The sequence below is a fragment of the Cucurbita moschata genome, unplaced genomic scaffold (assembly GCF_002738365.1).
Source record: "Cucurbita moschata cultivar Rifu unplaced genomic scaffold, Cmos_1.0 Cmo_Scf00034, whole genome shotgun sequence".
NCBI classification, from domain to species: Eukaryota; Viridiplantae; Streptophyta; class Magnoliopsida; order Cucurbitales; family Cucurbitaceae; genus Cucurbita; species Cucurbita moschata.
Window position 1 is genome coordinate 1,263,878 of NW_019268550.1, and position 20,603 is coordinate 1,284,480.

Genomic DNA, 20,603 nt, shown 5'->3' on the forward strand with positions numbered 1-20,603 from the left:
ATATACTAAATAAATTAATTTTTTATAATTTTAAATTTGTTAGAATACTTAATTTCGAAATTAATAATTAAAATATTAATGATAATAAAGTCATTATGGAAAACATTTGGAAATATTGATGGATAATATCTCCAAAATTTTTATGCACACCTAATATATATTTCACGACGGATAATATACCGAGAAAAAGTATAGCTATCCTTCTTCACGACTTTCCTTTTCTTTTCTTCTTTTGTGCCATATAGAATCGTGTACGGTTCAATACAAAATTCATTTTCTGTCGTAGATAAAAATATTTCATCAGTATATTCATAAAATTAAAATAATAATTTATGATACAGAAGATTCAGAACTAAAAACTCAACTGCATCTTGATGCTTGTAAACTGAGAATCTGTAGCTGAAGAGAAGGTTGAAGCCAAAGAACAGCTATTATAACCCAATGGCTAGATAATCAAAAGGATATTGAATATTTAAACAGAGTTGTTCACTGAAAAACGTTTTGTTTTTGTTTTTCTTATCAAAATGTGTAATGGCCCAAGCTCACCGCTAGCTGTCGGGCTTTCTCTTAAGGTTTTTAAAACGCGTTTGTTAGGGAGAGATTTCCACACCTTTGTAAAGGATGTTTCGTTCTCTCCCAATCGATGTGGGACGACTACCATATTCTCCCCCTTTGGGGCCCAGTGTCCTTATTGGCACACCGTCTCGTGTCTACCCCTCTTCGGGGAACAGCCTACCCGTTGGCACAAGCCCACCACTAACAGATATTGTCCTCTTTGGGCTTCCCCTCAAGGATTTAAAACACGTATGCTAGGGAGAGGTTTCCACACCCTTATAAAGGGTGTTTCGTTTTCCTCCCCAACCAACGTGGAATATCACAAAATGCATCTAAGCTAATCTAAGCTAATCTAATCTAATCTAATCTAATCTAATCTAATCTAATCTGTCAAGAAAATAAAGAAAAACAAGACAGGAAAGGGCAAACGACTTGATGAATATAAGAATATGTACTCTGGGATCTCCAGAAATCAAGATACAAACACTGTTCTTGTATGACAAAATCTAATCCTGAGAGAATAAATTGTGAGAATTCAATGATTCATCAAATTCAATCCATCAAAGTGATGCAATATAAATTTATATCAGTAGAGAAGGAAGGGATGCCAATACATTTATGCAGCATCACTTTATGAGATCAAATTTGAAAAATGAACTGAATTCTTAAAAATTAAAAGAGTTGTTTGAAGGAGGGAGGAGAGTGGCAACCTATTATCTCTCCTGCATTGTGCAACCTAGTTGGTTTGTTGGTAATTTTGATTAGCAACCCCTCTACAAATTTTGCTTAAACTCAGATATGTGATACAAGATGAACAGGGAAGAAGATTGTGATAAAATTATTTTTTTCCAGAAAAAAATAAAAGATGAAAACTATATGCACAAATGTGATATATGTGTGCGTATATATGATAGATATACACACATATATCACTTTTAACTTACAGTAGGGGGGCTTCCAGAAATCATCTTGGACCGGACAGTTCATCGGGAGGAATTTCAGCAGTAGAGTCGAGAATCCACGTTGCACTCGGGTGGGGATTGCGGCTTACGTCTTGATGAAACCGCTCCTCTTTCTGCCATTCTTCCCATCTTTCAGCTAAACCATCGCCCTCGAGCATCCGTACGACCTCTGACATCTTAGGCCGCTCTGTAGGAGTTCCTTGTGTGCACAACAATGCAACTTGTATAAGCTGCTCGACTTCGTCGTCGGGATATTTTCCCGCAAGATCGGGATCAACTAGTGTTTCCAACCTCTTGTCTTTCAGAAGTCCTTTCACCTGTAAGTCCCCCAGCGTCAATATAAAAATGGGTACTTCCCTAGAGTCCAAGCTATTTTGTATGTACATCAAGTAACTATAAAGGCTGAATGATACAACTTTTAAGGCATCCACATTCATACCCATCTATTTCGATGCTAAGGAGATGAACAAATACTTCTTACGACGCCTTAATGACGTACTCCTAAATGGTTGAGGAAGCAACCTTGAGAGATACTGATAAACTAAATTATGAAAACCCTTTAATTTATTGTACTTGTATGAAGTTGTCACGTTTTAGTGTACTAAACTAATAAACTAAACCATATAATTCATAGGTGCCAAAATATTAATGAAGAGAATCCAAAAATATTGAGGTAAGGCAAAACATACCCAATCAAGAAGCATGACATCATCATCATTTGCAAGCCGGGCAAGATCGAAGGCTCTCTGTCCAGTTATGAGTTCAAGAAGCATGACCCCATACCCAAAAACATCAGTCTTTTCGGAAGATTTTCCTGTCGAAAGGTACTCGGGCGCTATATGCCCAATTGTTCCTCGTACAGCAGTTGTGACATGAGTATCTTTGTAGTCCATGAGTTTAGCCAACCCAAAATCACCAACAACGGCTTCATACTCCTCGTCAAGCAAAATATTTGCAGCTTTCACATCGCGATGAATGATCTTAGGATCACAATGATCATGTAGATAGGCAAGCCCCCTTGCCGATCCCAAAGCAATGCGTTTTCGATTCAACCAATTAAGTGGAGGCTGTGAATCTCCACGTTCTGCAATAATATAAAACCAAAAAGAAGAGTATCATGCGAAAATTCAGCATGTGCTATGAATGTGCAGAACATGTTGATTTTCATTCATTGATCTCGCAAACAGTCATTTCATGTGATTTTGGATTTGAGAGCGAGAGAACTGTCCAGTATGTAATATTTTTTTCTGACTGCAACCCTATTCAGATGTTTAAGATCCATAATATATATACAGTATGCTATGAAACAGTACCTCGTAAACATGATGCTACACTTCCATTAACCATATATGGGTAGACCAGCAACCGTTCAGTGGGTGTCATACAAAAGCCACGTAGGCGGAGCAGATTACGATGCACAGCCATACTGATCATCTCTACTTCTGTTTGGAATTGCAGCTCCCCACCCTGTGAACGTTCCTCTTTAAGTCTTTTAACTGCCACTAGAGATCCATCAGCCAGCCGTCCCTTATAGACCTTGCCAAAACCACCCCTACCAAGAATATGTTTGTTGCTAAAATGATCTGTTGCAACTTGTAGTTCACGAAGAGAGAACCTCTTGAGCTGACCAAGATGAACTTCCGGATCCTCTTCGGCTGTAGAAGAATTGAAATGGAATAAAGAATCCTCTAAAATGACGTAGGAACATAACATTGTTATAACTTTGCTGCTAAGTACACTGACCAGGTACATCAAAGAAATGATCTTGTGGTTTCTTCCGACGCCACAGAGCAACCGCAACAGCTGGTGCAGCAAACAGTAAAGCAGCAGCAGCAGCAACTCCACCAGCAATAGCTCCAGTGGCACTATTGCCTAAGGCCATGCACCAAATTGAACAGAAAGATAACAAAGTCATAGAAAGAAGCCAAAGTTAGAGCAAGTCATAGTTTAATCAACAGTGACAAAGGACCATATATATCTTTCGTTCTTTTTTTAGAAACAAATTTTTGGTTGATAATTTAGAAGTAACAACAAAAACAAGAAAGTAAACTTCAATTAAGAGAATAAAGCCAAAAACCCAATTAATAACAAAATTTACGCAGAAAATAAAAATTAATAATAATAAATAAATAAAAGGTGTCGTGTTGTATAGTCGTTGCTGAACAAAGAAAATGAAGAACGCCAAGCAACAGCTTTATGTATATTTAACTACACCCATCTGTCACATCACTCAGATTGTTCGTCTCCTAATATCTTATGGGTTATCTCAAACCATATTTCCAAAATAAATTCTTTAACCATGTTTAGCCATAAAAACTTTTCTTCAAATGCCAAATTTGAACAGTCAAGTATTGACTATAGCTATTTGAACACGTTTAGTATTGTAAATGGCAGCTAGAAGAACACAGGAAATAATTGTGTTCTAAAAAAATGAACAAGGCATATGGTACAGAAGCAAATAAGAAATAATTGAAGTTAAAAGATTACAGTTACTGCCAGCAGGACAGCTAGCTGAGCAAATATATTTACTGCTTCCATGTGTTTTCACTTCATTCTAAAATGATTAATCAAGTATATCCCTCATATTTTTAAATTGCTAAAATTTATTATATATTAAATTAATGTAAATAGTAAATAAAAATATAAAAAAGAATATACCCTTCGAAACAACTTCCTGATGAAACAACCACAAGAAAATATCGGAAAATAGAAGTCAAAATGTACTGAGCCAATGACGCATTTGAAGACCTTAAAGCTTTTAAGAGGCTTGGGAACACACACACACAATAAACAAGAACATCAGTAATATATGTGATAACTAACCTGATGAGGGGCTTGGTGAAGAAGGTAAAGGAGGTGGTGGTGTACGTGCAGTGGATTCATTAAGAAGATTATGAGCAAAACTGCATGGAGAAGGATTGTCAGCAACTCTAATGAGCTACTGCAATATGATAAAGAAGAAGAATAATACAAATACAAAGCTTATTACCTGATAGGGGTAAAAAGAGAAAAAGAACCATTGACCGGAATATCTCCAGTTAGCTGGTTGTATGAGAGATCCCTGCAGTACAGTTGAATGATAATGTTACCTAAAACAGAAAAAGAGCAAGAATTACTGGTCCTCAGGATAAATATTAAGCATATTACTCACAGGACTTGCAAGGATTTAACATTAGTTAATGACATTGGAATGGTTCCCGTTAAGCTGTTGTTGTTAAGACGCCTATTTCACATATGAAGAAGAAAACCATGTTAGAGATCCACTTAATAGTGAGTTCAAAAAAAGCACAGAAATATAACAAAATAATTGGGGGGGTGTAAAGCAAGAATGACACATTGACATATAACTTATAACATTATTTTTTCCATCGTAAGCTGGTACAAAGCCCTCCTCTTTTCATTCACAATCGAAACGCTTCCATATTTGTCATGATAAAAGCCACTTCATAGGAGAAAGCGGAGTTCCCATAGACATCTTTGATTGGATGGAGACAAATATAGATATAAAGCATGCAGTGAAGGTGGATGTAGATAATACCAAAATGTAAATTCTTTCTCCGGTCTCTTTGCTTGGAACTACGCACAAAGAGAGCCATTGTGCACTACCCTCATTCTAAAAAATTAGAGCATTAAATTAAAAAACATGTATAAGGTAGATGTGCTTGATTCCAACTAATCACATCTTTTTTACGAATAGTTAGAATAATACACATCTACTTTATACATATTTTTCAAATCTGACATTAATTACTACCGAGCCGAAATAAAAGTTAACTACTCCCTTGAATTTTTTTCTTCTTCCTAATGAAATCACATTACTGGTTAAAGATTAAACAAAACAAAAATTCATTCTCAAAAAAGTAAATAAAACAGCTAAACCACGTAGCAAAAGCATGAAGACGCTAAACAAGATTACTAAAGGGGGAAAAACAAGATTACTAAAGGGGGAAAAGATTAAGGATGTGTAACCATACAGGAAACGCAGTTTTCCAAGCTCCCCAAGTGTGACAGGTATTTGACCAGTTAAATTGTTCAAGTAAAGGTCCAAGCTCACCAAGTTTGTCAAAAGCCCAATTTCTCGCGGAATTTCTCCAGTAATATTGTTACTATATAGTTCCCTGTCATATTAAACGAGTTCAAATTATTTGCAACAAAGATAATTATCATAAATAAATTGCATTCCTCACTTTTACTTTATAAGAATATCCAGTCACTTGGATCTTTTAGATAGTTTCTATCACTTCTTTCTAATCCAACCCTCGATAAAGGCATAAAGACTAAGATGTGTAACAATTATGAGAAATGTAAATCATGAAATTTGGTAAGAATCTAATAACCTTCATCAATCAGAAAAAATAAATAAATAAAACACAAGTAAACTTGATCTATAAATTCCTTGAACCACCACAACCCGGCCAGGAAGAGAGAGGAGAGACAGGGAGAGACATAATCAAGATGGAGAATCAAAAATAAAAGGATCAGTGGAAGCCCAAATCGTTGAACACTCACAAATATTGCAAACTCGGAAGATCACCAAGTTGTGGAACTAACGTGCCAGATAGATTTGCATTTCCAAGATCACTGGACAAATAAAAGGGAAAAGATTGAGGGGCAGCATTCATAATAATAAATTCCAAAAACAACATTTGTTCCAAGCTCCTAGTAGGCGTAGAAGCTTACACTCGAGTGACACTATTATCACTGTCACAGGTAACATGGAACCATGTGCAGGGATTAACCAGTGTAGGATCCCAACTCTGCAGTACACCGTTGGGATCTTGTAAATTTGACTTCAATGCATTCAAAGCATCGCCTGCCCCCACGAAAGTTCACAAAAGTTAGTCCAATAAACAAGCACGCACAAAATCACAGCCCAGTTCATGCATTCAAAACTTTAACCAAACATGAAAAGTTAAGGGATAAACAAACAAACTTGGTACAATGGCGTTGCAATCTTTAGAAAGCCAGTCTCGACCCAACAGAACTTCTTGTTCGATTAAATTACCATATTGTAAGGTTTATCCGATAAATTAGCAACATACTGAAAAATCTCCAGCAAAAAACCTAAACCATGCTTCTTATTCCAAACTGTGCATTGCTATCCCAAAATGTAATCGCATGGGTCGACCTGTACTAAAGTTATGTGCGATATAATGGAACCAAAAGAAAAAATCTAGAACTGTTTGATTTGAGCTATGCCCAGATTGCTAAATAATTCCCAAGCATCCTAATCTCTACATATCAGATTTCCCGGCAATCAAACAAGCGAAACGACACAGATGGGTCACATTCATATTGTCATTATCAACAGCATCAAATGGTCAAACAGAAACAAAACTGAATGAGCAAAGATTAGCCACGCGGATGAGAAACAACGAGAAGTTGAAGAAGCAAATACCTTCGGTATTAGCAGAGAGCAGCGAAACAAAACCAAGCGTCAAAATGATCCACAGAGAAGACGAAGAACCCAACATCCCCAACATCACGCAGACCAAAATCAGGCACTAAAATCTACACTAGAAACAAATTCACATAACGAGGCAGAGCGATTTCGAAGGAGCGGGAGCGCAAAGAGATCAATCAAAGCCCAGCAGAATCCTCGAACCAAAGCTCCGCCCTCGTTAACCAATTGATTATGAGGGAAGCTTCGAGGAAGCTGCTGAAAACGTAAGGGAGCCCCGTTGACCGCAACAGGACCAATGAGAGCTGAAGTAAAGAAATGAAGGAAGTGCTATAGGGGAAGAAAAAGAGATGACATTGGGAATATGCAAAGGTTGAAGGGTTCCATAAGGAAGAAGCTGAAATGGGGTAAAGAGAGGAGGGAGAATTGCAGAGAAATTGGGATGGGTTGAAATGAAACGGAAGAAGAGAAGGCTCAAGGGCTTACCTTTCTATTCTGTCATTGTTTTCGTTTTTCGTTTTTCGTTTTTCGTTTTATTTTTCCATTCTACCGTTTGAACGGTCAAACCACCTTCCCACCGGCTACCGGCTGCCAGCCCCGCCCTTATCCCTTTTTTCCCCACCGGTGTTTGCTTCTCTTCATCTATTGTGGGTTCATTGTAATAATTGGACTGCAAAATTTAATCAACATTCGTGTCTTTTACAAATAAATATATATATATATATATACACACACACACAAATAATAAGGACTATGAAATGTGATTTTTAATCTGAGTTAGTTTTTAAAATAATAGTTTAAAAATACCCTAAGAAAAGATTAAACAAAATTATTTTAAAAATGGTTAATTAAATTAATTTAATATGGTAAATTACAAGTGTATTATTTTGAAATTATTTAATTAGACACTCAGATCTTAAAATTATCAAACTTATTCAAAGTTAATTCAAACTCATATATCTAATAAATCAATTAATTTTTTTTTTTTTTTTTTATAGTTAAACACAAAAATGGAAAGTGAACTACTTTTTAAAGTTTATTTTTATTTTAATATAATAAATGCAAAATTCAAACCTTTGACTTTAAAAATAATAAATACAAAATTCAAACGTTTGACTTCAATATATTTTAAGTCTTATAAACGACACAAAACTCGAAGTTTAGAAATTAAATTTGTCGATGAAGAATAAAACTCGAGATTTAGCATGTGAATATTTGTAAATGTCCACTTGGAAGCAACAAATGCGCATGGGAATGGAATTGCTTTTCAAAAAGCATATTTTAGAGTAAGAAAATAGAGAAACCAAAGATGTTTGAATAAACTCACTCTCTTCTTCTTTTGGTAGAAAGAACTTTAAATATTCCTTTTTGACCGTCGCATAATTGCTTCAAAAGAGACGCCAAATGCAGCATTTACAACCAACCAACCAACCAACCAATACGGGGGAGAAGACTGCTTCTAAAAATATACCAAAAACATCTTTCCGTATACAAAAAGAGATATCTATGTCATTCTGAACCTCTGCAGTCTTGTATTATTACACAAATATAATTATATGCACATCATTTCTTCTATCTCATCGAGAATCAGATGACGACGGCGATGGCGACGGTGACGAGAATGCTACACTTTTCCCTTTCTTATCTGCCTCACCTGCTCCTGAGCTTTCCTCAACTTCTGGTTTACGGAGATGTTGCAGCTGATTCTGTAGGATCTGTTGGAAAACATGAAATTTTGAATTTAGAAATCCTCAACCTCACCCAACCCTGTTATACTCAGACTAGTTTGAATGAAGTTGTCAATAACTTCGAAAGAATTGAACGAAGAGCCGTATTTACAGTGAAAGAAAAGAAAAGAAAAGAGAACGAATAAATTTCATATGGTTTACCTAATAAATACAAATTTATATATTAACAGGACATCTCCTAAGTATCACAATTTTTTTTTTTTTTTCTTTTCAACTGTTTATGGTAGCTCATTTTTAAACACCCCAACGGTAAGCCACGAATATAAAAAGCAAAAAAGTTAGCTTCTCGTTATTGAACATCAGAGGTCAAGGAAACAGCACAAAGGGGAAAACCAAACAACGCTAAGAATCAAGTGCCTAAGCACATGTCATGACCTCAATTCAATATTTACCCACGGCCATGTGCATACTAGTAAACTAAGCTAAAGAATGTACAGAGGCCCAGCAACAAGAGCACAAACGAAACATACACTGACCAAACAAGAGAGTTCATTGGGTAATGATATTTTTTAATGAGAAAAAAAAAATGAAAGAATACAAGGCAACCCAAAAAAACAAGACCACAAAAGGGAGCCCAACTAGAGAAAAAGGCTCCATCAAGAAGAATGAGAGCCAACTAGATAATGTTGATGCAACAATTAAACAACATACCTCAATCTGTTGCTGGAGAAATCTTTGTTGAGCTTCAAGATGTAAGCCTGATACATTTTGACTACTGCCCAATCCGTCCGTACTGTTTCCAGTACCCTCTCGTGGCTGAAAAGGAACAAAAAGATTCTGGGGAAATTGAGTGAAGAACAGGTTGGAAGGGCCGCCGGTAAAAGAAAATTGTTGTGGATGTCCATTTGGTTCTATGTTATTGGAGTCAGGCAAAGGTCTTTCAACCTGAGGAACTACTGCATATCCAGGAGACCTGTAAATAAATAAGATAATTAAAAAAATTTGTCATACTCCTCTCCTTTTGGTGGGTGCGTGTGTGGGATGTTTGCAATAAAAACGCATACCATACTAATGTGCTCGCACAAGGATAAACATATGATTTCTCATATACAGAAGCTGCAGCCGCAGCAGCTCGGACTCTAGCCTGATGATGGCTCAAATTATCATTAGCAACACCTGTATCACTCGTACCTTGCGCGGATGAACTTGTGGTTCCTGTTCCTGTTTTCAACAGAAAGATCAGTCATTGCATTGTATCCAAGTTCCAGCATGGTATAACCCCATATCGAAAAATAATCAAGTAAAACCATCAGTTCAATGATTTGAGTAAAAAAACTTCTATTAAAGAAAGCAGATACACTGAAGGGAATGCTATACGAATGCACCAAACAACAAAACATTTTAATCCAAAGCAATTAGATCATGTAAACTTGGAAATTACTTCTACACCTTTTCTAAATTACCCCTACACCTTTTCTAACACAACAAGAAAGTTAAAAACAAAACAAGAAAAAAATGAAGCGCCCAATTTTTACGGAGGACCAGAGGCCCAGTTCAAGAATAATCATCCTTCTCAAAGAGATATGCTGAAGTTCATAGCCGGTTCTTCAAACTATTTCCTTTGGAAGAGATTGAGTTGTAGGATAAAAAAATATATAAAATAAACAACTTTAAGGAGAGTCTCATAAGAAAAACAATCATGAATACAAAAGAAATAATAACAGAGAAGAGAGTAGAGAGAAAGCCAACAACCATGAAACGAATTGTGAGAGAGACCCAAATTTCAACTCTTTCACACTGATAGGGAGGTATATATATGGAGAAGACTTGCAAATACTGATAGCTTATTTTTGCATGGTTATTAATGGTCTAGATTATTTAATAGTTTTGAAACTTTAAACCAAATTGGGTTACTAGATGCCAGATACAAAGCACCACTTGCAAAAAAGAATCAGAGATGCAGGGGAAGCATTGCACAAACAAGATACTAAAAAAGCATTGCACGGACTACTTTGTGGGAGACAAGGCAGGTGGAAAAGATATTTTCCTGTCCCTAGAACATTGAGAAGATTCATATTTCCTATCTTTAGGTTTCCGAATGAAACATAAACAACATCAAAGAGTACTCTTTTAGCTTAGGCCTTCTGGATCATTCATGCTTTTCCTTAGTCGAAGTTTCAGTTTCCTCAAATGAAAGATTCCAATAATGTTCACAATCAGATGAAATATACATGGAAGAAATTTATAAACTTATCAAAATTGTACAAGATGTAGGATCCTTTAGCCAGGCAGTAAATTGAAATGAATTGAATTCTTATTGGTGCAATTACCTTGTTGGTTAGCATCAGATTGTGGTCCATGATGACCGGCTGCTGTGCTTAAACCTTCAGGTGGTACAACAAGGGCTCTGCAGGTTGGGCAAGTATGTTGTCGCTCCAACCAGGATCGGAGGCAATGGACATGAAAAAGATGTCCACATACTAGTTTCTTTGCAACTGTCATCTCTTCACGACAGATAATGCATGTTGCGTCACTTCTACAATTCCATAGAAGGATTTTTAGTAGCCAATATAAAAGTACTGGAAGCATAAAAGAAACAACAAGTTGACCAAGCATGCACGCACGAATTGAGTTCTTCAGGCGTTGCATCAGGAAAGCGATCATTCATGTTTGAAGTAATCTTTCTATAACGGATGTAATCTGCAATACGAATCCTAAAATTCCTAAAGATCTCATAGAGCTCTCGGATCAAGTGCAAAGGCACACCATAGGTCCTGCAAGAGCAAAGTCAAAGTCAGCAAAATCAAGATGTGAAATGGGGATGAAGTTGATATGGATGTAACTTCAACTTTTTAGGTTGAGGATCGAACCATCAACCTTTGGGATAGTAATTGACTTATTTAGAACAACAACTGCCGCTTTCAATCTTAAAAGAGGAAAGAAATTAAGAACAACGACTGATTGGAAGTAAATGAAAAGGATATCCAAACAAACAACAAAGACCATGTCAGTCATAAGACACTAATGTTATGATTTATGAGGCTTCTCCCACAATTAACATGAGAGCAAAATACGACAGCCATTGATACATGTAAGGACACAAATCCCAGTAACCACATTCGTTTTTTATTGGTTTGCATAGTATTTCTTTAGAAGAGCCAGTGTTTTACTACTTTAACATTTGGGCATACGCAATATGAGCACATATATGCAGAAGAAATTAATTCTGAACTTCCAGTTCAGAAGAATGAGATAGCTTAACAGGTGTAGCTAGAGTACTTACATGAAAATCACAAGAAAGAAACACAGGTACATTGACAAGTGAAGTAAGTCTCGGATAAGTTCCAAGTAAAATGTATAGACGGGCTTCCTTTCCCATTGTCCCTCCATGAGTACATCACTGACATAGAAAATATATTTTACAAACGTTGACACAGCCGTTGTTGCAAGAATCATATACCTGAAAAACAAGTCATTGACTTTATTTTATGATGATATAAGAGCTTCTAAGGGTCATAAGAAAACATCATAGGATATTTGAAATCTTACTCAAATGAAAAGAAGAGGGAAACCGAGGCCTTCCTTGTCTGTATCAGAGATTCTATCGAATTATAAAAAAACAGACTATCTAGAACAAAGAGGAAGCCTAAGAAGGAAACTATCCGGATATGAGACAACAACGGCACCGATGGAGTGGTTTCCATGTATTCAACCCTCTTCTGAGCCAACCAATGCAAAGCTTTGATCAACAACAGAGCCGTAACCATACCAAGGAATGAAACAGAAAAATCTTGGCGGAAAATAGTTATGGCAAAGAGGATTTCCATCAACTCCTTCCATGATTGCTCGTTGAGCCTCTCAACCTCTGCTTCTCTAAGAGAACCGAGAAATATTTTCTTTGTTAGCTGCCACAAAATGCACATGATGACTAGACCCATATTGAGAAGAAGCACTAGATTTATCTTGGAAGTCGATAAATAGACCAGTGCTGGGTAGAACTGGCCTCTACTGTTGAAGGCATGATAGATAACCACTATGGTTGCAATGAAACTAATCCCCGCATATGTTTGCAGCTTCATCATTCTCGACTGCACTGCCATATGAGAAGTTGAAATGTCAGCCAAATGAAACAATATATGTGATGCTAAAATATCATCGGTACCCATCCTAAAAATACAGTAAATTAGTTATTTGTACGTAAGACGTTTAAACTTAGAAGTAATGCATAAAAAGCTTTAATAATGTGAGGGTTTTCCTTCTCCAAGTTATCCGAGCTTTCCTGGATTGGCTGAAGGAAAAGTAGGGATTTTTCAATGATGAAGATCTTATATAGGAAAGTTAATTCTCTGGTTTCTATCTCATGGACTTCAATGCCAAAGGCTATAATAATTTCCATTTTATGCTTAATTCCGAGATTTGATAACAGGTCGTCAATTACATCTCATCAATCCATAGCGCCAGCCGGGCAAGGCATTTTATTTTCCCTCCAATTTTTTCTAGCCCCGACGTTTCTTCGTTATTGATTCAGGCCGTGTAATGTTTTTGCAACATGATCAGATTAAACTTGGTAAACCAAAAACTCGTAATCTTGATGTTACAAAACCAATTGACTGAGCAAATCCAAAGATATCAACAGAGAAGTTGTTTTTTAAAATGAAATCTTGCCTGATTGATCGGCGTCTACGGCTACCTATGGCCGGCTGGATCCCGACGCTAATCCAATTCGGAGACGATGAAGATGAGACGAACCAGAAATTTTGCAGAATAGGGAGAGCTGAGGAAGAACTAATATGAAATTCGATGTTAGGTTTTCTCTTTCAATACTTTTTCCGATGAATTCTCAGATGACATGGTCTTTCCAATCAACATCCGCCACGTTTGCTCGCAGTCAATCCAACTCGCAGCTCTGAGATTTTGATATATAACTTTTAATTTTTATTTATTTATTTATTTATTTCACTATTTTCCCCTTTTTCCATTTTTATAATTTGTTCACAAATAAAAAAATTATAATCATATTTTATGTTATACTTTTTGTATATAAATGTTTTTTTTTCTAATTTAAAACACCCACAATTTGAAGTATATTATAAAATTTTTGTGTATCTAAATATATTTAAATAAATAAATATCTGGATCATTTGTGCCAATCTAAATAAGTTAAAACGGTAAATCAAATATTTGATTCGTTTATTGAGATGTAACATTTGGTCACTCAAATTACGTATAAACACATGTTCATAACTGTGAATTATTCATAAGTCATTATTATTCTGATATGAACCAAGAGACATCAATCATACAATACACTTCAATAAACATGTGAAGGAAATATTATTGAAATTATCAAAAGATATTTCAATTCATGCAACCTTGAAGAAAAATGAAGTTTCATGTTATAAATACTAGGTGGATTATAATTTAGAGTAATTTAGAGTTATTGTATTTTATTAATGTATTTTACGGACTTTTAATTTACTTTATGTTACAATTACATAATAGTTAATTATCGTCATTAAGTAGGAATGTTACCACTTTTAGAATGTCTTTATTAGTTTCATTTTGAGGTTATATAAAGCCATATATATACATGCTTGTAAAATATAGTAAAAGAAGCATACGTGCTTTTCTTAGCTAATGGCTAAGTTCATTTGCAATTATATGTAATTTAAGTTGTATATAGAATGATTCAAGCTCAATATGCTTGTGAAGTGATTCGAATCTTATTGCATTGAGATATTTAATCAACAAGAATCATTCAAGCTAAACATGATCGATCTTGCATGTGGAGTGATTCGAATCTCAAACAATGTTCTTGCCTTGAGATATTCGATCAACAAGGTAATCTGAATCTCACTCCCCTTCTAGTGATTCCTCACATATCATTTGGTAACAGAGGTTTAAGCTCAAGATCGGATATATGTTTCATTGTGCTTATCTTTTTTAATTCTCTTTCTAATTTTTTTTTCTCAATTTGTGTGGAATGTTCATATTCTATCACATCTTCATTAAAATATATTATATGATCGATGTCTCTTGGTTCATATCACATAAAAAAAACAATCTATCTAAAATGATAGTAGTTGATTCGAGTTTGTATATATACATATACACACGCACGACTATTATTATTATTTATTACAACAAATAAATGATATATTTAGTTCTTGAAGATCATGAATTTTTGACAATGGTTGTCCTAATAACCAACAGAAATTGGAAACATATATACATTATTTGCGTGCGTTGTTTTTTGTTGGCTTAAATTGTGGAGCTTACAAAAACAAAACACGAAGCCGTAGCCGTTTAGAGCGTTGGAAGAGTTGAAGGACAGCTCTTCCTTGTATAAGAAAACCCATTTTCCCTCCTTTCCAAACCCTCCTCTGGTCCCTCACACCCACTTTTCCCCAACCCTCAAAGGCCCCATTTCAGCCCCCTCTCCTTCAATACCCAGAAACCCATTTCAGGATTCAGCTTATTTTCCTGCAAATCGTGAGCTTGCAGCTCAAGGGCACATGGGTACAAGGACACAGCAACAATGCCGAGAAGACAACGAGGATGACCTCCCAAGTGGCCCTGGTGCCGCCACAATTTCGAGTCAGTCTGTTTCCATGAGTGGCAGTGTGGGGTCTCCTTCTAGCCGCAGCGACCAAACCATGGCCACGCCTGCCAGCGACAAAGCGTTTCTTCGATTGAACAACCCCGACATCCATGGCGACGAGGCGGGGTCGCAAGGACCTATTGGGTGAGTTTTTTTATGTTGCGATTGTGCTGAAATTTTGCCTTGATGGCTGTGAATGTGTGGTTTTAGCTTTGGTTATTTGAATTGAATTGTGGGTTTGATTTGGTTTCTTGAATGGGATGTTGTTTTGGGATAGTAACGTGAAGAAAAAGAGGGGTCAGCGTGCTGTTGGAGGGGACAAGAGTGGAAGGGGGCTTCGCCAATTTAGCATGAAAGGTGTTTGGCTTGAGCCATTGAGCTGGTGGATCGTTATGCATAACATTGTTTTTTCTTCTTATTCTTTGATTGTTTGACTAATTTGGTTTGCTTGCAGTCTGTGAGAAAGTGGAGAGTAAGGGGAGAACGAACTATAACGAGGTTAGGTTGTTTCTTAGCTTCGTTGATTTATAAGGAAATTCATTGATTTGAATGCTTCTTGGGCGCCATTTCATTGTTCCATGTGGTCAAATATACCTTATCTTTCCTTAACTCAGTGGGATTTCTTTTGCCTACCTTTGAGGCTACAATTGACTGACTAAACTCACTTATCAGCTCCTAGTTAATTCTAAAGTTAGTTGATATACGAAAATTTTAGATACTTGTGGAAACTGAATTGCTAGTTGTGAGATCCCACGTCGGTTGGAGAGGGGAACGAAACATTCGTTATAGGGGTGTGTAAACCTCTCCCTAATGGATGCGTTTTAAAATCTTGAGGGGGAGTCTGGAAGGGAAAGCCCAATGAGGACAATATCTGCTAGCGGTGGGCTTGAGCTGTTACAAATGACATTAGAGCCTGGGCGGTGTGCTAGCGAGGATGCTGGCCTCCAAGGGGGGTGGATTGTGAGATCCCACATCGGTTGGAGAGGGGAATGAAACATTCCTTATAAGGGTGTAGAAATCTATTCCTAATGGACGCGTTTTAAAACCTTGAGGGAAAGTCCGGAAGGAAAAACCTAAAGAAGACAATAGCTGCTACCGGTGAGATTGAGCTACTACAAATAGAATAAGAGCTTGACACCGGGTGTGCCAGCGAGGACGTTGAGCCCCCAAGGGGGTGGATTGTGAGATCTCACATTGGTTGGAGAGGGGAACGAAGAATGTGGAAAACTCTCCCTAATGGACGCATTTTAAAACCTTGAGGGAAAGTTCGAAAGGGAAAGCCCATAGAGGACAATATTTGCTAGTGGTGGGCTTGGGCTGTTACAAATAGAATCAGAGTCAGACACCGGGCGTTGTGCTCGAGGATGCTGGGCCTCCAAGGGGAGGTGGATTGTGAGATCCCATATCGGTTGAAGAGAGGAACAAAGCATTCCTTATAAGGGTGTGAAAATCTCTCCCTAACAGACGCGTTTTAAAACCTTGAGGGAAAGTCCGGAAGGGAAAGTCTAAAGGGGACAATATCTACTAGCGGTGGGCTTGGGCTGTTACACTAGTAACTGTTCATAGCTGTTTTAAGAAAAAAGAAGAAGGTAGAGCGTTGTTTATGATTGTTTCAAGTTGTAACGACAAAGCTACTTAAACAAGCATTGAACCATACCCTATAATGCATGGGCGCATCGAGATGTTTCGTTTCACTTTTCAGTCTCGTGTTCTCTCTTACACCATTCTCAGTGTGAGAAATGTGTACTTTTCAGGTTGCAGATGAACTTGTTGCCGAGTTTGCAGATCCGGGCAACGGTCTCGCATCGCCAGATCAGGTTTCTTATTCTTCATATTTTTGCCAGTTTCTTTTGATCTTATTATATCTTTCACTCTTTTTGAACTCAATCCGACAGCAACAGTACGATGAAAAAAACATCAGGCGAAGGGTATATGATGCCCTGAATGTTCTCATGGCAATGGATATTATATCAAAGGATAAGAAGGAGATACAATGGAAGGGTCTGCCACGTACCAGCGCGAATGATATTGAAGAGCTAAAGGTTTCACTGCACTCTGCATTTCTTGTCTCATGCATAAGCATTTAACTTCATTGTTGCTTATATCGTCTCATTCATCGATGCAGGCCGAGCGTCTTGGACTTAGAAAAAGGATAGAAAAGAAAGCGGCATACTTGCAAGAGCTGGAGGAACAGGTACTCATAGCTGTCACTATATTCTTGCTGTTTGTTTATCATGATTATCATGGTGTTATTCTCTTACTGTCTTAGTATCCTACATCGGTTAGAGAGGGGAATGAAGCATTCCTTATAAGGGTGTGGAAGCCTCTCCCTAGATGCGCTTTAAAATCGTGAGGCTGACGGTGTTATGTAACGGGCAAAAACGGATAATATCTGCTAGTGGTGGGTTTGAGCTGTTACAAATGGTTTTAGAGCCAGACACTGGGTGGTGTGCCAACGAGGACGCTGGCCCCCAAGGGGGGTGAATTGTGAGATCCCACATCGGTTAGAGAGGGAAACGAAGCATTCCTTATAAGGGTGTGGAAACCTCTCCCTAGTAGACATGTTTTAAAACCGTGAGGCTGACGGCGTTACGTAACGGGCCAAAGCGGACAATATCTGCTAGCAGTGGGCTCGAGCTATTACAAATGGTATTAGAGCCAGACACCAGACGATGGGGGGCGGATTGTGAGATCCCACATCGGTTAGAGAGGGAAACGAAGCATTCCTTTTAAGGGTGTGGAAACCTCTCCCTAGTAGACATGTTTTAAAACTGTGAGGCTGACGGCGTTACGTAACGGGCCAAAGCGGACAATATCTGCTAGCGGTGGGCTTGAGCTTTTACAAATGGTATCAGAGCTAGACTCCAGACGGTGTGTCATGTTGGCCCCCCCAAGGGGGGCGGATTGTGAGATCCTATGTCGGTTAGAGAGGGGAACGAAGCATTCCTTATAAGGGTGTGAAAACCTCTCCCTAGTAGGTGCATTTTAAAACGGTAAGTCCGACGACGTTACATAACGGGCTAAAGCGGACAATATCTGCTTGCGGCGGACTTAAACTGTTACAAATGGTATCAGAGCCAGACACCGGCGGTGTCCTAGTGAGGACGCTGGCCCTCAAGGGGTGTGGATTGTGAGATCCCACATCGGTTAGAGAGGGAACGAAGCATTCCTTATAAGGGTGTGGAAACCTCTCCCTAGTGGACGCGTTTTAAAACCTGTGAGGCTGACAATGTTACATAATGGGCCAAAGCGGACAATATCAGCTAGCGATGGGCTTGAGTTGTTACATCATGTGTCTGATATGGGGGAGCTGTAAGATATGGGTTGCTTTCATGCTTCTTCTCGAGTTCTTAAATCCAAAAATAAAGTTATTGATGTGGCAATGCTATTATTTTATGGACCTTCTTTGTACTTGTTTTAATCAAGTGATAGACAGCAGCTAACGGTCTCTGGCTATCAGTATGTAGGTCTTCAGAACCTAATACAGCGAAACGAACAGTTATTCAGTTACGAGAATGCTCCGAGTGGTGGCGTGTCTTTACCTTTCATCCTCGTGCAGGTAGATTTTCTTTCTATATTATTGAACGCGTTATGGTCCTACCTTTTCTTCAAAACCTTGTGATACATGGGATGCTTTTTTGATCGAACAACTAAACGATATCGTAGTTGATAACTTTTAATCCTTCGACACTTTTGGTGGGAGATCCCACATTGGTTGGAGAGGAGAACGAAAAACCCTTTATAAGGGTGTGGTAACCACTCCCTAGCAGACATGTTTTAAAAACTTTGAGGGGAAATCCGAAAGGGAAAACCCAAACAAGACAATATCTGCTAGCGGTGATCTTGGGCTGTTACAAATGGTATCAGAGCTAGACACTGGGCAATGTGCCAGCGATGAGGCTGAGCCCTAAAGGAGGTGGACACGAGGCGATGTGCTAGTAAGGACGTTGGTCCCGAAGGGGTAGATTGGGGGGTCCCACATCGATTGGAGAATCGAACGAGTGCCAGTGAGGACGTTGGGCCCCGAAGGGGGGTGGATTGTGAGATCCCACATCTGTTGGTGAGGAGAACGAAACATTCTTTATAAGGATGTGGAACCTCTCCATATTAGACGCGTTTTAAAACTGTGAGGTTGACGACGATACGTAACGGGTCAAAACATACAATATCTGTTAGCGGTGGGCTTGAACTGTTACAAATGATATCAGAACCAGATACCAGACGGTGTGCCAATAAGGACGCGGGCCCCCAAGAGGGGTGGATTGTGAGGTCCCATATCAGTTGGAGAGGGGAACGAAAAATTCTTTATAAGAATATAGAAACCTCTTCATAATAGACGCGTTTTAAAACCGTGAGTCTGACGGTAGTACGTAACGGGCCAAAACGGACAATATTTGTTAGTTGTGGGCTTAGGTTACAAATTCGAACTAAATTTCACGTTGTTCTTTTACTTTCCTGTAAAATTTTGAATTTGTAGACACGGCCTCATGCAACTGTTGAGATAGAAATTTCAGAAGACATGCAGCTGGTGCATTTCGACTTCAACAGGTACGTCGACGTTCTGCTCGTAGGAAAGTAACTTCGAAAGTCGTTTGATTTTCATTGTGTCATGCTGTTCTTGCAGTACTCCTTTTGAGCTCCATGATGACAACTACGTTTTGAAGGCAATGAAATTTTGCGACAGACCGCAACACGACGACACGGCACAAAATTTTACTCCCGATGGGGGGGAGGGCTCTAGCATGTATCGACCACACCGGACCCCTCTTCCTTCAATGTCTAACACGCCGATTAGAACTCCAACCTCACCACCACTTCCCGGAATTATAAAAGCTCGCATCAAACACGAACATTGATGATCGGTTAGGCTGAGCTCGAGTTTCTTCTATGTGCATTAATCTCTGCATGATTGTGTATATTCTTCATGTCCTTACTGCCATGGCCTTCTCGATTATTGTTGCTTCATATAGGATGGATAGTTCATTACATCACAAAACTTCATACAATCAAATTCATTTAGCTTGAAACTGGTTGAAGTCATTGTCTGGCTTATAGGCTGATTCTTTGCTCCTGACGTTCTTGACCAGTTATTGTATTTATGAGATTCCACGTCGGTTGGAGAGGAGAATGAAATATTCCTTATAAGGGTGTGAAAACCTCTCCCTAATAGACACGTTTTATAACCGTGAGACTGATGACGATACATAAAGGCTAAAACGGACAATATCTGCTAGCGGTGAGTGTGGATTATTACAATGATATCAAAGCTAGACATTGGACAGTGTACCAATAAAGACGCTGGGCTTCATTGTGAGATCCCATATCGGTTGGAGAGAGGAATGAAACATTTCTTATAAGGGTGTGTAAACGTCTAGTAAACGCGTTTTAAAATCGTG

General features: G+C 38.1%; 3 protein-coding genes across 5 annotated transcripts; 1 reads left to right on the plus strand and 2 right to left on the minus strand.

Moving 5' to 3' along the window:
* Positions 1–974: 974 nt before the first annotated feature.
* On the minus strand, positions 975–7,424 carry LOC111430486 (BRASSINOSTEROID INSENSITIVE 1-associated receptor kinase 1-like). Of its 2 annotated transcripts, XM_023066734.1 has the most exons (12): positions 6,916–7,424; positions 6,198–6,330; positions 6,027–6,098; positions 5,492–5,635; positions 4,669–4,740; positions 4,507–4,578; positions 4,341–4,420; positions 3,261–3,389; positions 2,831–3,172; positions 2,207–2,601; positions 1,500–1,834; positions 975–1,328 (listed from the first exon to the last, which is right to left on the minus strand). In XM_023066734.1, exons 1-11 carry the CDS (start codon positions 6,998–7,000, stop codon positions 1,520–1,522), a joined length of 1,839 nt encoding a protein of 612 aa, XP_022922502.1. In that variant the 5' UTR covers positions 7,001–7,424; the 3' UTR covers positions 975–1,328; positions 1,500–1,519. The 2 variants fall into 2 exon arrangements, with proteins under 2 accessions (XP_022922502.1, XP_022922501.1); XM_023066733.1 differs by having other exon boundaries at positions 975–1,834.
* An 804-nt stretch (positions 7,425–8,228) lies between these two features.
* LOC111430487 (ERAD-associated E3 ubiquitin-protein ligase HRD1B-like) lies at positions 8,229–13,415 on the minus strand. 2 transcript variants are annotated; one of them, XM_023066736.1, is made up of 8 exons: positions 13,272–13,415; positions 12,156–12,694; positions 11,890–12,066; positions 11,231–11,380; positions 10,937–11,142; positions 9,671–9,827; positions 9,318–9,579; positions 8,229–8,633 (listed from the first exon to the last, which is right to left on the minus strand). In XM_023066736.1, exons 2-8 carry the CDS (start codon positions 12,686–12,688, stop codon positions 8,496–8,498), a joined length of 1,623 nt encoding a protein of 540 aa, XP_022922504.1. In that variant the 5' UTR covers positions 12,689–12,694; positions 13,272–13,415; the 3' UTR covers positions 8,229–8,495. The 2 variants fall into 2 exon arrangements, with proteins under 2 accessions (XP_022922504.1, XP_022922503.1); XM_023066735.1 differs by having other exon boundaries at positions 12,156–12,699.
* A 1,478-nt stretch (positions 13,416–14,893) lies between these two features.
* Positions 14,894–20,259, plus strand: LOC111430491 (transcription factor-like protein DPB). Its single transcript, XM_023066743.1, has 9 exons — positions 14,894–15,351; positions 15,485–15,564; positions 15,662–15,705; positions 16,962–17,024; positions 17,103–17,249; positions 17,333–17,401; positions 18,668–18,766; positions 19,685–19,755; positions 19,832–20,259. The coding sequence occupies exons 1-9, from the start codon at positions 15,122–15,124 to the stop codon at positions 20,061–20,063; spliced, it is 1,035 nt and encodes a 344-aa protein (XP_022922511.1). The 5' UTR covers positions 14,894–15,121; the 3' UTR covers positions 20,064–20,259.
* Positions 20,260–20,603: the final 344 nt, after the last annotated feature.